The sequence below is a fragment of the Colossoma macropomum genome, unplaced genomic scaffold, assembly GCF_904425465.1.
Source record: "Colossoma macropomum unplaced genomic scaffold, Colossoma_macropomum, whole genome shotgun sequence".
Lineage (NCBI taxonomy): Eukaryota > Metazoa > Chordata > Actinopteri > Characiformes > Serrasalmidae > Colossoma > Colossoma macropomum.
The window spans coordinates 34,506,726-34,522,078 of record NW_023494802.1 but is presented as its reverse complement, the minus strand read 5'-3'; the positions used below and the strand labels follow the sequence as shown (position 1 = coordinate 34,522,078).

Genomic DNA, 15,353 nt, shown 5'->3' with positions numbered 1-15,353 from the left:
AATATAAAAAAATGTAAGATCTAGGCCATTTCATATGAACTAGGTGCAAGATCCAATAATATAGGTGCCGGATCTGGATCTGGCTTATTCTGGCTCATAAAGCCCCAGTTCATTTATCCTAGGTTACTGCTGTCTCTTATCAATATATTTGAAAAATGCACATTAAGGGGATAGACTGCAAGCATGTGTGCGGGTTTGGAGAGGGAGGAGTGCCCACAAAGTTAGAAAAACAGCATAATCCATAAATAAATGAACCCCCAAACAATAGAAACTGGCATTTCTCAGATGAGTTTTTATACTTGGCATAGAAAGCAAAGCACCTGCGAGTACAGTTGACTGATGAACTCTCTTCTAAGTCACGGACTGAGATGGGGCTACAGATGTAACAAAACAGAATTTTCTTGGGGAAACTATGTTTTCACCAGCAAAAGAGTTTTTGCAGACATGATACGAGTATTATTGGAGAAATGGTTGTTGTTAACAAAATATGCCGATGCCCTTAAATATATATATATGTTTACACCTCAGAAAATTGAGTTTAGTGTTTGTCTCTTTAAAGCAAAACCAAACCCTCATCTCACTGTTAAAGTGTTGCTTTCCCTCTTTCCTTTTCCCTTATCAGGCGGGAGATATAAGAAGGAGGTGCTGGTGGATGGACAGAGTCACTTGTTACTGATTCGGGAGGAAACGGGCCCTCCTAGCCCACAGGTTTGTGACTGTTAGTGTCTTCTGTGAGTGCTACCAAGCAGTCTGAGACACAGTAAGCATGAAACCAAGAATGAATCACTGTATGTGCACTGTGAGGCATGTTCTCATACCTTTTCCTTTTTCGTCTTCCAATTTGGGATCGCAGTTTAGCAACTGGGTTGATGCCGTCATCATGGTGTTTAGCCTGGAAAATGAAACCAGTTTTCAAGAAGTGTACAAATGTTTCAGCGAACTTAGTGCCCACCGCAACACAGCGGACATCGCCCTCACAGTAGTGGGTACACAAGGTATGGGTCACACAAATCTAAACTGTGGTCAGCAGCACTGCACAAGTGTCACGTTTCTCTGTATGAAAAATAAAATGGCATTTTTGAAATTTGTTGCTCCTGCCAGCCTTTGGTAAACTAAAATATTGCAAATTTGATGTGTTTCGCTGTATGGACAATTTTCCTCCAAACATCGCCAGATTTTCTGAATTGCAAAGTCATTAAGAAGCCAAAATATGAATATTGCTACATGCGAGATAACACCAAATTTACACCATAAGACTGGTAACCACATCAAAATAGCCCACACAAACCAACAAGCTTTGTCAAATGTGGTAGTAAAGCTGCTCTGGCAGTAGTAGCCTACAGTTTGAGTGGCTGGTGTTGGTATGCAACTGTGTTTAATGGTAGACTTAGGCCCAATCCCATTTCTTCTTTTTACCCCTACCCCTTGTTTTCGAGTATCACCCTAACCCCTTGGAACTAAGTTACAAGGGGTAGTGGTTGAAATCTTGCCCTACGAAATCAAATTTAAAAAAATAAAAAACATCACTTCATTAACAGGCTTCTAGCGCTCTGTAGGCAGCCCGTCTTTAGTGATAGCAGAGGAGGGAAAAGTTTAGCAACCTCACTGCTGGGCTTTAGTTACATTTAGAGCATCATATGCCTTCAAAGAGGGGGTATAAGACAATTATTTATTATCGCCCACCCCTAATTCTTTGGTGATACGAAGCTGAAGTCAGCTATTCACCAGGCTCTTGTTCAAATTTTCCCGTTCCACCTTAAATGGTGCAGCAGTTACATTCTGGCGCTTCAGCCGTCAATACTGATGGGCTGTTTAAGGTGGAACGGGAAAGTTAGCTAACTAGCTAACTAGCTACAGAGACATTAGCACGCTATGAGCAATTTTTTATGCTTGTTATGAAGAAAACGACCATAATACATTGAAACAACATTAAACTAAGATAAACCAATGGTTATCATAATTTTTTTAACAGAGAAAATACTCACTTTTGTGGGTTTCTTTGGTCACTCGCGCAGCCATCTTGCCGGTTTTTCTTTTTTTCTCATAACACTCCGTTTAGACTGTGCCTCTAAAAACCTCCGTTTGGAGGGCCATATAGCCCTAACCCTTCGCCCTACCCCTCTATCTCAACTTAAATTGGGACACCCTACCCCTAGACGTGAACGCGCAAAACAGAGGGCTAAGGGCTAAGTGGTAGGGGCAAGGGGTGAAATGGGATTGGGCCCTACTGTCAATGCGTGGGAGAGTTATGTTTTTAGCATTATTCATATTACGACTTCCAAACAACTTTGTAAATCAGAGGTTTAAGACAAGAATAAACTGATCCTAGATTAGCTCTTTTAAAGGTGGTGAAGTGGAGTCAATGTGTCAATGTGCTTCTCACCACAGATAAGATTAGCAGCACTAACGTCCGTGTGATCGAGGATAAGAGAGTGCAGCAGCTTTGTGCCGACGTGCGACGCTGTGCCTATTATGAGACCTGCGCCACTTATGGACTGAACGTGGACCGAGTCTTCACTGAGGGTTAGGCTCCCTTTTGACTAGTTACTCAAAATACTGGCATTGTTTTCTAGGGTCAATCAAATTTCAGCTTCACAATTTTGAAACAAGGCTAAATTAGATGGCCTATTAGAAATCCATTCAGTACATTCAGAACACCCAGCTATGGATCAGAAAGGCTAATGAGGACGCTATCCTACTTTAGATTAGTTAGTAAGATCTTAATTTGATTAATTTATTCATTCATTCACTAATCCATTCAAATATTTACACATCCATCCATGCATTCATCCTTTTATATATCCATCCATTCAAATAATTTGTATTATTTTCATTCAACAGTGTTTGAGCATGCATTACGCGACTACACCACACAATCATTGGGAACCTTTATGATGCTCAACAAACCCTGACCTCTATTCATTCATCTAGAGGCTAATAAATGCATCTGTGGCGGTACCTAGCATGATACAGCACTAACCTCAGTTGGTCATCAAACTTTTTTCATTGTTAAAGGAATTATTCAGCCAGCTAAAAAATTCAAAGAGCTGCCCACAGTTATCCACCCCAAAGAACCTGTAGTCTTCTACAAGTGTTCCACCTTCAAAATACATCATCAGAAGGAGTTTTCTAGTCTTTAAACTACGTAGTCTCAATAGAGACAACTGCAGCACTGCTGTATGAGATGACAGATGTAGTGATGGTTACATTTTATATTTTGGCTGAAGTGTCCCTTTAAATTGCTGCAGGCATAAATTGCCCATTTACAGGTCATAAACTCAGAGCTAGTCCTGGAGCAGCTATGGTAGTTTCAGCAGTTCCTGACTGCATTTGTATTAAAAGAGTACATTCATGTATTCACTTATCTACTGAGCCCCGCTGGTGACATCCTGTATAAATAAAAAAAATGCGAGATAATGAGATCCTAATGTGTGGCCAAAACTTAGTAAGGTGTGGGAATGAGATGATTAAGTCGTGGCCATGACTTAGTAAGGCGTGCAAACGAGATCACGGCTTACTAAGTCGTGGCCACGCATTAGGAACTCGTTCTCACGCTTTACTATGTCGTGGCCATGGCTTAATCATCTCATTCCCACGCCTTACTAAGTCGTGGCCACGCATTATTTTTATTTACACAGGATGTCACCAGCAGGGCTCCGTACTTATCCATTAAAATCTTTACTCTTCCATTCATGCATTCATCCTTTTATAGATACGCATCATGTATTCCTTCTTTTATAAATATAGTTTTATCCATCTGTTAATTATTTTAGGGTCAATCCAGCTTTAGATTCACAAATTCGAGGGACAAACTGAATTCAGAAAAATGATTTAATTTCATGGCTGTCCATTAAAATAAATGCTCTTAATTTGGCAATTAAACATAATTGGACAATTAGCTAGTTAAGCAAATATAAGATCATCTGAGTTGACTGAGCTGAAATTTAATTGCTCCCTGGTCCTCTTAGATCACAGTATGTTCATGCCAATATGCTATTTTTGACTTGCTAATTGAACCGTTCACCTCTCAGTATCCCAGAAGATAGTTGCAGCTAAGAAGCAAGCTGCTCTTCTGGCATCATGCAAGTCGCTTCCCAACTCCCCCAGCCACTCTGGATCCTCCACGCCAGTGTCTGCTCCATTCCCAGGACAGGTACTACATTCTGGCAGTTTATCTTCCTTTGGACATTATTATTGGTACACTTGGTCACTGAATGGTTCTGGTGTGATTGCAAAGTAGCACAAATAGTACACAATGGTTCAAACTCATCAAAGTGTTTAGCACACATGCACTGCATCAGGCATCTTGGGTGATCTGATCATAAGCGGACAGCGCTAAGCACAGGTATGTATGAGGTCCACTGCTCCACCTAAGAGACACATTGTGATTTTAATAAACAAGGCAGATTCTTGTCTGAAAACAAAGGCAGCTAGAGACTGATGTAGTAAATGTGCACCCTTCCTCCAAACAATTGGAGGAAAAAATATTTCTGGCTATAAGCTTTAGTTTAAAACTGTGCAGCCAAGAAGTTGTTTTGGTTGTTGCTAACTGATGAGCTCACTGAGGCTAACCTAGCTGAGTGCAGGGCAAGCAAACTAGCAGAGTAAAGAAGTTGTATCAGCAGTCATGTATAACAGATGGAGTAGTCTCTACTTTAAATCCAGCGTGAACACAGCAAATAGAATGGGATGGTTTTAAAATAGTAAAGCTGCAGTATGTAAGATTTGGTAGTAGTAGTGTAAAAGTTGGAGTTGTCAGGTCAGATTTTGCAAGGTTTTTCAGTCATCAGATTCATTCAGTCCTGGAAGGGGACCAAAGCACAGCTGACATTACAATGTTCTTCCGCATGTTACACATTTCCATCAGAGCTTTAACCTTTTTATAGTATTTTGTTGCTATGGCTTATAAACAGCTTTGTCCACCATTATTTTTAAAAAAGAGAATTGGTCAGGATTTCTGGGCAAGAAATCTGAACTAATAAAGTAACAGGATGGTGTTGGGGATTCCCCCGAGGCCAAGTGGACAAGGGCATGTTAAAACCAGCACTGAAACGGGCAGTAGGGGTATACAATTCACTGTCCACTTGTGATTAGATCATTCGAGATGGATGATAATATGTATGACGTTAGTATGAACAGGGCCTAATTTACTGTACACTAGGGCTGCAACAAGTATTTAAAAACAGAACCATCATTTGAATAACATTTGCTATTTTAATGAAACCAGGGACTCCTTTTGTTCACTTATTATGATCTGGTACTTTACATAAATGGAACATTCTCCTCGCAGAAGGAAGCTCTAATGCTCAAAAAAGACCAATATTTAACTGGGTTTATTGGCCAGGCTTACCTAAGCTTAGCTTACACTACCCTGCTGAAAAAAACAGCAAAGCCCAGCATGCATTTGATGCTAGTCTAGGCTGGTCTGCTTCTGGTTTAGTTGGTCACCCTAGCATGGTCATGCTGGTTGACCAGCATGCCAGTGTCAAAACACAACATATACTGGTTTTGATGATGAACAGCCTATCAACTTCCATTGCTGCTGACCAACATAGTAACATCCAAAACACAACATAGGTTGTTTTGCTGGTGACCAGTTGCTGTGATTAATGCTGATCTATGCTGGTTTTTCTAGCACGGTAGCAAACACACTTTCAGCAGAACATAAAAAACAGACACAATAAAGGGCTGTTGTACATGATACTAAAAGAACATAGTAGTTGTTTGGCTCAGATAGGTATGATTTAGCATTTTCTCCTAGCGAAGGATACATCTACACTGCCTAGCCTAGTAACCTCAGCAGACATCGGTTTATACAGACATTTGCTTCAGACATGGCTGGCTGTCTTCCTGCCTCAGAACACTGTCTGACTAGGCAACATTTGTTACATTTGAAACACAGCCAGTATCAGTTTTACATCTAGATGCCGTCCAAATACAAATAAGTTTTCTCTGGATTGCTAGTATATATATTCCCACTAAAAAATGTTTAAAACACATGCAGTTTTTAGCACATGCCCCACTATAAAGAGGTTTTGATTGGCTTAAAAAAAAACCTTCATAATGTCCCATTTACTGACAAGAGTTCACCAAAAAAGAAAATCATTTTTAATATGATGGTTAAAACAAGCTGTTCCTGCTATCCTGTGCCATTACTGCTGTTCAGTGCAAGATGAGGGTTGCCAGATTGGGTAGGATTAAGAATGTTTTATTTATTACCTTGTATTCCCGTTCAATTGTATCATTAAATGCATTAAATGATCATTTATGCAATAGTGCACAATAAAATAAAATATTATTTAAGCCAAAATAAGAATACAAAAGTTTTTTTCTATACAGTGAATACAATTAAATGTCTTTTCTTATTGTCATAAAATATCAGAATATTCAAAAAGGAAAATATTTGATAGTTGCAGCCCTATTGTACACCAACACTTAAATGCTTTGGTAAAAGAGGCCCTAAATTTAGTTGCCACAGTGAGAAAACCTCCCATTTTTCAGACAAGTATCAAAGCCCTCCTCCAATTTTTGGCCTAATCAGCACACATTTCCACAAAGTTGCTTAGAGATTTTTTAGATACCAGAACAGTGAAATGTGTAGAGGAGAGTATTAAGGAAATGTTCAGATTTAGATTTACTTAAAAACATCAAAGCTGCCAAAAAATGAGGTTTTCTCATGATGGCAGCGGTTTACAGAAGCACAGTGTTCTCTCTTGGTGTTTGTCTACTCTACCCTCCTCATTCTTTATCTGTTCCATTTAACATCCCTCTCTATCTGTCCTGTGTCTCTCTCTGTCCCCCTCTCTCTCCCTCTCTCAGGCCAGTAATGGGGGTCAGAGTAGTGATTACTCCTCCTCTTTGCCCTCCACCCCTGTGATAAGTCACAGAGAAATACGGGGAGGGGCAGGGGGAGAGGGGGGCTCGCAGCGAAACGTTCCCCGCCGACGGACCTCCTTGTTCACGGTTAGTTCTCCTGCCTCCATACAGTGCAAAAAAAAAATAAAGCGACCTAGCATGTCCAAATGGAAATAGCACAGAGACTTTTGGGGAGAGAGAGACATTCCCAGTTCATATTATAAGAGCTGTTTGAGCGATGAATGATTGCAGAAATGCTATCATTTCAGAAGCCAAGTAACTCAGACCATGTCAAAGAACCTTTCTGTCATTCTGTCTCTCATCTCATTCCATGTTTCATCTCTGTCCTCCTCCTCTATCCATCTCTGTACATCACTGGTGCTTTATCTGACATGCCTGCCATTTTAGAACCGCCGGGGGAGTGACACTGAGAGGAGGACCCCAGACAGCAGACCTGATGTGGGAAGCAGCAGAACAGTCATTATTAGACAGGTAGATCTTCTGTTCTCTTCAAGGGCAGTAAGTGATATAATGTCTTAAAAGAAAAGCCGCACTATTTTTTTATTATATATTTTATATATTATAATGGAATAAAACAAGGTAATACACACGCAGGAGGTACACCTAAATTGTATTTATAATCATTGTCTATTTTATCAGCTCCACTTACCATATAGGTGCACTTTGTAGTTCCACAATTACAGACTGTAGTCCATCTGTTCCTTTGGATAATTTGTTATCCCACACACTAACGCACCACCACCATGCCAGTGTCACTGCAGTGCTGAGAATGATCCACTACCCAAATAATACCTGCTCTATGGTCTTGACCACTGATGAACAGGTTAAAAGTGGGATAGCAAATTATGCAAAGAAACAGATGGACTATGGTCTGTAATTGTAGAGCTACAAGGTGCACATATATGGTAAGTGGAGCTAATAAAATGGGGAATAAATGTAGATACAATCTACATGTGCCTAATAATAGTGCTCAGTTTCAAGCTTTTAAATGGAACTCCACCAATTTTTCTCTTTTTCTGCATGGTTAAATCATTGCAGCATAAACTGAGTCATTCAGAATAATTTGATGTGAAATAGTTCATTGTAAAGAATTGTAAAGTTTCTTTACAGTGGTGATAGTAACCAGGGTTTATGGTGACTACAATGCAAAATAGCCATTTTATGTACTATCCAAAATGACCAGTAAGCATACATGTGTCTTTTGAGTTTTATATGTAAAGTTAATTATAGTAAATTAGTGGCAAGTCTGAAGTTTTCAGTACTATTTTTCTGCCTTACAACATCCTACATGTATCTCTCCACCATTGATGGATAAAAGAAAGCCAAAAGCTCAAAACTTTTGTAAAACATGGAATGCTATGGCCATCTGGTTCCTACCACCACTGCTGTGAACAACTCTAATACGGTAAATTACTCTAGAGTAAAGCAATTAACATTACTCCAAACAATTTAATCTTAACCATGTATTAAGCAGAAATGTAAAAAAAACTGTTGTAATTCCCCATTTAAAGCATTTATTTAGTAAAAAAAAATGTTCCTTTATAGTCAAAATTGGTCAAATATAGTCTATCACCCAAGACATGTTTGGGTTATGAAATTTGCTACTATAGTTTTAAACTTGAGCTACAAGGCTAATGATGCTAACAAGTGATGGGAGCTTATGTACACCAATTAGCATCACACAAACTGCATGCTTAAACCATGTCAGATTGCTAAGTAATCTCAAATAGACTTTCTTATGAACTTTTTGTGACTGAATAATATGCTGATGTGTATAACAAATGGACAAAAGTATAGACAAAAATTTATAGAAAGTACAGCTTCCACAGCTACATTAGCTTCATAACTTCTGCACAACACTAAAGAAGCAAACTTCAGAAACCAAAGATGTTTCGGTTGATTGATTATATTATGAAGGGAAAATTCTTTTCGTCAAAGAATTGCTTTAATATCAGTCAAAAGTGCTGCTTTATATGAAAAATAAGGACTAATATAAAACCAATAGCCCAGAAATGAAGTCAGTCCCCATTGTTCACACATCATTCACAGGTGGAGAAATCAAAAGTTGATGAAGTTTGGAAAAGTATATGAATTTCCCTTTAAGACTCTCTGCAGATGAAGTGATGAAATGTGTTTTTTCTCTCTGTCAGGGCACTTTATGGAAGCGTAGTGAGCGCTCTTTGAACAAGGAGTGGAAGAAGAAGTTTGTCACTTTGTCCAACCATGGCATGCTGATGTACCATTCAAACATCAATGTGAGCCACATTTCTTCTGTTATGCAAGATGTGCAATGACTGAGTCAGGCTGAAGTCTGTAAGTAATTGAGCAGTGACACAGCTTTTGTTGTATGGCCTCTCAATTCCAGCGCATTGGATTTGATATGAAACAATGACTATGAAGTTAAAGTGCAGACTGTAAGTAGGATTTCGAGGATATAGGGGATGAATCATATATGAATCACTGCAAAAGTAATCGGACAATCTTATAATATGTTAAATAAAACTCATGTTTAATAATTAACTGCAGTTCTTAGCTCCCTAAAGACTTGATGGCTTCCTGAAGAATAAAGCATTATGGCACCTGTATTGACAGTTACCAGTAATGGCAACACGACACTGTTATATTACTAAACAAAATATCTCATGACAATTAACGATAATTAAAAGTAATATTTATAGCGTTGACATAATAATTTAGTAGTTGGTTAGTGAGGAAAGGATTCCACCAATTTTTTAAAAATTCTGCTGTATTAAGTGGTTAAGATGAAAACAGTGTCATTCAGAGCAGTTTGATGTGAAATGCTTCATTGTAGGTCAGATGCTAAGCTCAGTCAGCGTCTAAATGGTGTACATATGCAATAGTGAGGTCAAATCTAGGGGAACAATGTAAAAATCACTGCGTCACGGGACTCATTCAACACAGGGCAGCATTTGGGACAAGTGAACATACATGCACAGATTTCTGATCATTTGGGATCATTATTAAGTTCAGTGATCAATACTTTTATCAGCTGACTGAGCAAATAAATAAATAAATAAATACTTAAATAAATAAATGGCACACATTTTTAAACAATGACAGTAATACAACCGCGTTTCCAAAAGAAGTTGGGACTGAGCAAAATGTAAATAAAAACAGATGTCCAAATCCTTTAAACCCATATTGTTAATAGAAAATAGTGCAAAGACAACAAACGTTGAAATGAGAAATGAGGGAAATGTTATTGTTTTTTTGAAAAATATTTGATGCCAGCAACATGTTTAAAAAAAAGTTGGGAAAGGGCACCAAAAGCCTGGTAAAGTTGTGTAGTCCTAAAAAACATCTGGTGGATCACCTCACAACTAATTAAGTTAATTGGCAACAGGTCAGTAACATGATTGTGCATAAAAACAGCATCACAAGTAAAGATGGGGAGGGGTTCACCACTCTGTGAAAGGCTGTGCAGGCAAATGGTGCAACAATTCAAGAATAACGTTTCTCAACATAAAATAGCAAAAACTTGGGAATTTCATCATCTATAGTACATAATATCATTAAAAGATTCAGAAAATCTGGAGAAATCTCTGTATGCAAAGGACGAGGCCAAAATCCAATATTGGCTGGCTGTGATCTTTGGGCCCTCAGGCGGCACTGCATTAAAAACAGACATGATTCTGTAGTGGAAATCACTGCATGGACTCAGGAACACTTCCGAAAACCACTGTCTTTTGTTGCTTAAAACGCTACTGTGGAAAGAAACAAAAACATATAGGTATAAACAGGACCTGGAAATGCCGCCACCTTCTCTGGGCCTGTGCTCATTTGAGATGGACTGAGGCAAAAGGAAAAGTGTCCTGTGGTCCAACAAATCAAAATCTGAATTTTTTTTTTGGAGATCATGGATATCGCGCCCTCTGGGCTAAAGAGGAGAGGTACCATCTGGCTTGTTGTCAGCACACAGTTCAAAAGCCAGCATTTATGATGTTATGGAGGTGCATTAATGCACATGGCATGAGTGACCTGCACACTTGTGAAGGCATCATTAATGCTGAAAGATATATACAGTTTTGGAGCAACATGCACTGCCATCCAGATGACGTCTTTTACAGAGAAAGCCTTGCTTATTTCAGCAAAACAATGTGAAACCATATTCTGCACGTATTACAACAGCATTGCTCTGTAGTAAAAGAGTCTGGGTGCTAAACTGGCCTGTCTGCAGTCCAGACCTGTCACCCACTGAACACATTTGGCGCATTATGAAATGAAAATTATGACAAAGGAGATCCCAAAATGTTGTGCAACTGAAATCCTACACCAAGCAAGAAAGGGAAAACATTTTACTTTCAAAATCATAGCAGTTGGTCTCCTCAGTTCCCAAACAACACAGAGTGTTGTTAAAAGAAGAGGTGATACAACACAGTGGTAAACATGCCCCCGTCCCAGCTTGTTTGAAACAGGTGGTTGGCATCAAATTCAAAAAGGTTATCTATTTTTCAAAAAGCAATAAAATTTCTCAGTTTTAATATTGGATATGTTGACTTTGTACTATTTTCAATTAAAAATAGGGTTTAAATAATTTGCACATCATTGCATTTTGTTTTTATTTACACTTTGCACAGCATACCAACTTTATGGAAAAAAGTTTAAATTGTATTTATATAGGCCCTAAATCCTGAAAGCAAAGAATTCAGGGCACAGAGCTAGGGGGACTGGTGGGGTGCAGGTTGGCTCACAGTTTATGAATACACTGCCTGATGCTTTATGATAATTTTGAGAATAGCTTTTGGCTAAAATATATTAATAAATGCATACACAGTGGAGAGATGCATGCAGGGTATTGTAAAGAATCATAGTCCCTGAACTAGAGGTTCCACCCACATCCACAAAAATTCATCCCGCTCCCACAGAAAATCTATGCTGCTTGCTCCTGCGGTCCCGCGGTCCCATATAGCTGGTTTCTATCTGCATTAGTCACAACTGAAAATGACTGCCACATATCAGGCTTGCCTTTAGTCAGCTTTCTGAAGATCACTTTCCACTGCTGTATCCATCTGACTGTCTGAAGGCTCCACCATTTCTGTCGCATACTAGAATGCAGTTTGCGTGTTCACATGATTGGTAGATTAGAATAAGTTGATTAATTTTTGTTATTTTGATGTTAGATATTGTGTGTTTATACTAAATATTAAGTGGTTGCTGACCTTTTATTTAGGTTATTTCTCTACACTTCTCTATGCTCCTGCGTGTACTCTGCGGTTAACCACCCACTCCCACGCACCACACTGAAAATTAGCCCCGCGCCACAGTTTGTTTTTAACTTTTTAAAACCTGTTCGTTTTGGATACTAAAAAATGGCTGTATGTGAATTGTAGAAATTGCAACCCCTGGTTCCTCTCACCACCACGGTAAATACATTTTGAGCCAGTATGTTTCTCTACAGTGAGCCGTTTCACACATTTCATCTCAATGGTTAAATAATCAAGAAATTTGAGAACTCCCCTTTAATCTTCCCCCTTCTGAGACACAGTGCCAGCAACTAATAATGACACGTGCAAATAAAAGTTAACAACAGTTTATGAAATCCCACTAGTTTTTTCACCTTAGATTCACTCACAGTCTGTTTATGCAGAAGATTCACACCCAACCTGACGTTATCACTGCAGTGCGTCGAGTGAAGTAAAGGGGAAGATAACTAAAGCAGGTTGATGTGAGAAACTACAGTGGGACTGAGAACCATGTTCTGCTTCCTCTTTTGCTCTTTCTAAATATTTCATTTGATCTCTGAATTCGCAGTAAGACCTATTCTTGCCGTTTCAAATCCGTTTAAGATGAACGTACACTCTCTCTTCCAGCTGTCATCGTGGGAGGTGATTAATGAAATAAGAACTGTCTTTGTTTAGTATTTATGCTTTGGGCCTATTCCAAAATAACCTACCTAAACAGCCTCTATGTTTCTGGAGAGAAATTATTGGAGTAGGCCTTACCACACTCGATGCATCAAAGAACTGAAAATGTATGCTTACATAATGTAAATGAAATGCAGTATTAAGAAGTTACGGTACAGTGCAAAAGTCACTCTTCATTTATTTAATTTGCAGTAAAATCAATGGTTAAGTACTAGTTATTTATTGTTCATGAGATATTTCTGAGGAGGTTAGATTATTAAAAATGATTATAATAACATGATTCAAAGATGTTGAGAAAATGTGACTCCTAACAACTGTGCAAGACCCGGTCTACCACCAAAACTATCACCATCAGATAAACAGCACTTAAAGTTTTCATCTTTGAGAGAGAAGAGATAATCAAGCTCCACTCTTGCTACAGATCTTAAAAAATCCACAGGTGTTTCTGTCCATCCTTCCACTGTGAGAAAACATACCAACACTGTGAGTCTGAAAGGATGTTCAGCTTCAAGAAGTCATTACTGAGAAAAGGAAATGGTTAAAAAAGAAAATCATTTCAGAAAATCAAACAAGGAAGCTGCTGGTGTTCGCAGAACAAAATAAAGTGTGGTCTCTGACTTTTGCAGAATACTGTATTTCAGGAGCCTCTTTACCAAAGAAACAAACCTTTAAAATAATGTAGTTCTATACTAATTAAAGTTTTCCATAGACTTGTACACTTAAGCCAAGAGACATTTAGAAACCTTTATTTTTAAGAGTGGAAGATGCTTCTATACATCTCAGAATCCTTGCTCCTTAACTTGAGACAACAGCAACAAACTCTGGAAAATTCCACATCCATAATCACCTCTAGACCTTTACAACTAACAATGCAGCAACACACATTTGGCTAAAAAGCAACAGTCTGATTTTTGGTCCCCAAAATAATTTAAAAAACTTTTTAAAAGTTTTTTTTCCCTAAATGTAGACATACACCCCCTCAAAATGGAACTGACAGTGTGTATTTCACTTTAATTTCAATTGTTTAACTTCAAATTCACTACAGGGGTCTGACAACAAAAACTGTGTCACTGTCCAGTTACCTATGGACTGGGCTGTAAGAGCAACAGCAGTTACAGATTATCACTTAAACAGAAAAGTAGCTCAAAAGATGGAAACACCCACTTTTGCTAGGACATTTGAGAAGTGAAAGAAGTAAATTGAATGTGTACGTCAACAAGCGTAAATCCTGTGTGCAGGAGTACAAGCAGAACACTCATGGTAAAGAGATGGACCTTCTGCGTGTGACTGTGAAAGTACCAGGAAAGCGTCTGCCCCGGGCGGCACCTCCGACTGGCCCCGCCCCCGGGGTCAATGGTCTTACAAAAGACAAGCCAGCATCTGAAGGCGGGACCTCATGTGAGTGAAGGCTGGACACTCTTTTTCTTTAGATATTACACAGCAAACTCTTTGCCTTGCCTGACCTGTGTCTCATTCTCATTATGTATGCAGCAAATCTGCTCACGGTAGATGAGGGGGGCAGCACCATGACATTGCCTCAAGATGAACAAAGGGTCAAACGCTGCCCGTCGTCTGTATCCAATAAGGGAGTGAGCATGGGTACGTCAGTGCTTTACAGAAACTGCAGGAGCAGCTCCGGTCCTCTTGTCTCTGCCTTAAAGCAATGGTTTAGCCAAAAATCTATTTTATTCTGTTTATTTATTCTATTTATTTTTTTGTTTTCATCAAACCCCAAATATAGTTACAGTGCAAAAATGATATCTGGGTAAGTGAAAACATCTTAAACATATTGACAACATATTGAATGTTTCTCATTATGAGGCTGTTGTACGAATATTATAAAGTTATTCAACTATTCTCTAGATGTTTAAACTTGTTTTAAGAGACAGAACATGTCTGCAGATGAAATCACTTAAAACAAGCAACAAATCTTAAAAATAGACTGTATAATCTTATATGTTCCCACAACAGTCTCAAAATGAAAACTATTTGATATATCCACTAGATTTAAGATGATTTTACTTGCCAAGATATATTTTTTGTGGTGTAATCAGTCAAGACCAGTTAGGGGCCTTCAGTTTTTCACTGGAGCATCAAGGCTAATGTAGCTAACAAGTAATAGAAACCTACAGCAACCAAGTTAGCATTGTGCAAACTGCATTGCGCACCTGCTTCAAACCACACTGAGTTGTTAAGTAATCTCAAATAGACTTTCTAATGTGGTTCTGACACCATATAACATAATTATCTATAAAAGCGAAGTGCTATATTTCAAGCTTTGAATTATCAATGTGACAGACTTCCGTCTGTTTTTTTTAACAGTATCACATTTTTAATAAGAGAAATCACTTAAGCAGGTTGTTTAAGGTTACTTAATATCTTGAGGCAAATGTGTGATGATTTAAGCTGCCGTTTTCACAATGCTATCTTGGTCATTATCAGCTTGCTAGCTACATTAGCCTTGTAGCTCCAGTGCAAAACCAGAGAAGAAAACCTCAGACACCACATGTCTTGACTGATTGACTATATTCTCTTAAGCTCATTTAATTCCGTATTATGGAGATCAGTCATGTAGCCTTGTAGCCTTTCCTA

At 38.6% G+C, this 15,353-nt stretch overlaps 1 protein-coding gene across 4 annotated transcripts in view; it reads left to right on the top strand.

Annotated features, from left to right (window-relative positions):
• agap2 (ArfGAP with GTPase domain, ankyrin repeat and PH domain 2) overlaps window positions 1-15,353 on the top strand; it is a 39,704-nt gene that overhangs the window by 17,451 nt on the left and 6,900 nt on the right. For all 4 annotated transcript variants that reach the window (XM_036591729.1, XM_036591728.1, XM_036591726.1 and 1 more), the window contains exons 4-12: window positions 623-708; window positions 854-995; window positions 2,389-2,523; window positions 4,032-4,153; window positions 6,820-6,963; window positions 7,264-7,347; window positions 9,027-9,131; window positions 14,000-14,159; window positions 14,253-14,360. In XM_036591729.1, the coding sequence (XP_036447622.1) occupies window positions 623-708; window positions 854-995; window positions 2,389-2,523; window positions 4,032-4,153; window positions 6,820-6,963; window positions 7,264-7,347; window positions 9,027-9,131; window positions 14,000-14,159; window positions 14,253-14,360 (1,086 nt within the window). The remainder of the gene's footprint in view (window positions 1-622; window positions 709-853; window positions 996-2,388; window positions 2,524-4,031; window positions 4,154-6,819; window positions 6,964-7,263; window positions 7,348-9,026; window positions 9,132-13,999; window positions 14,160-14,252; window positions 14,361-15,353) is intronic.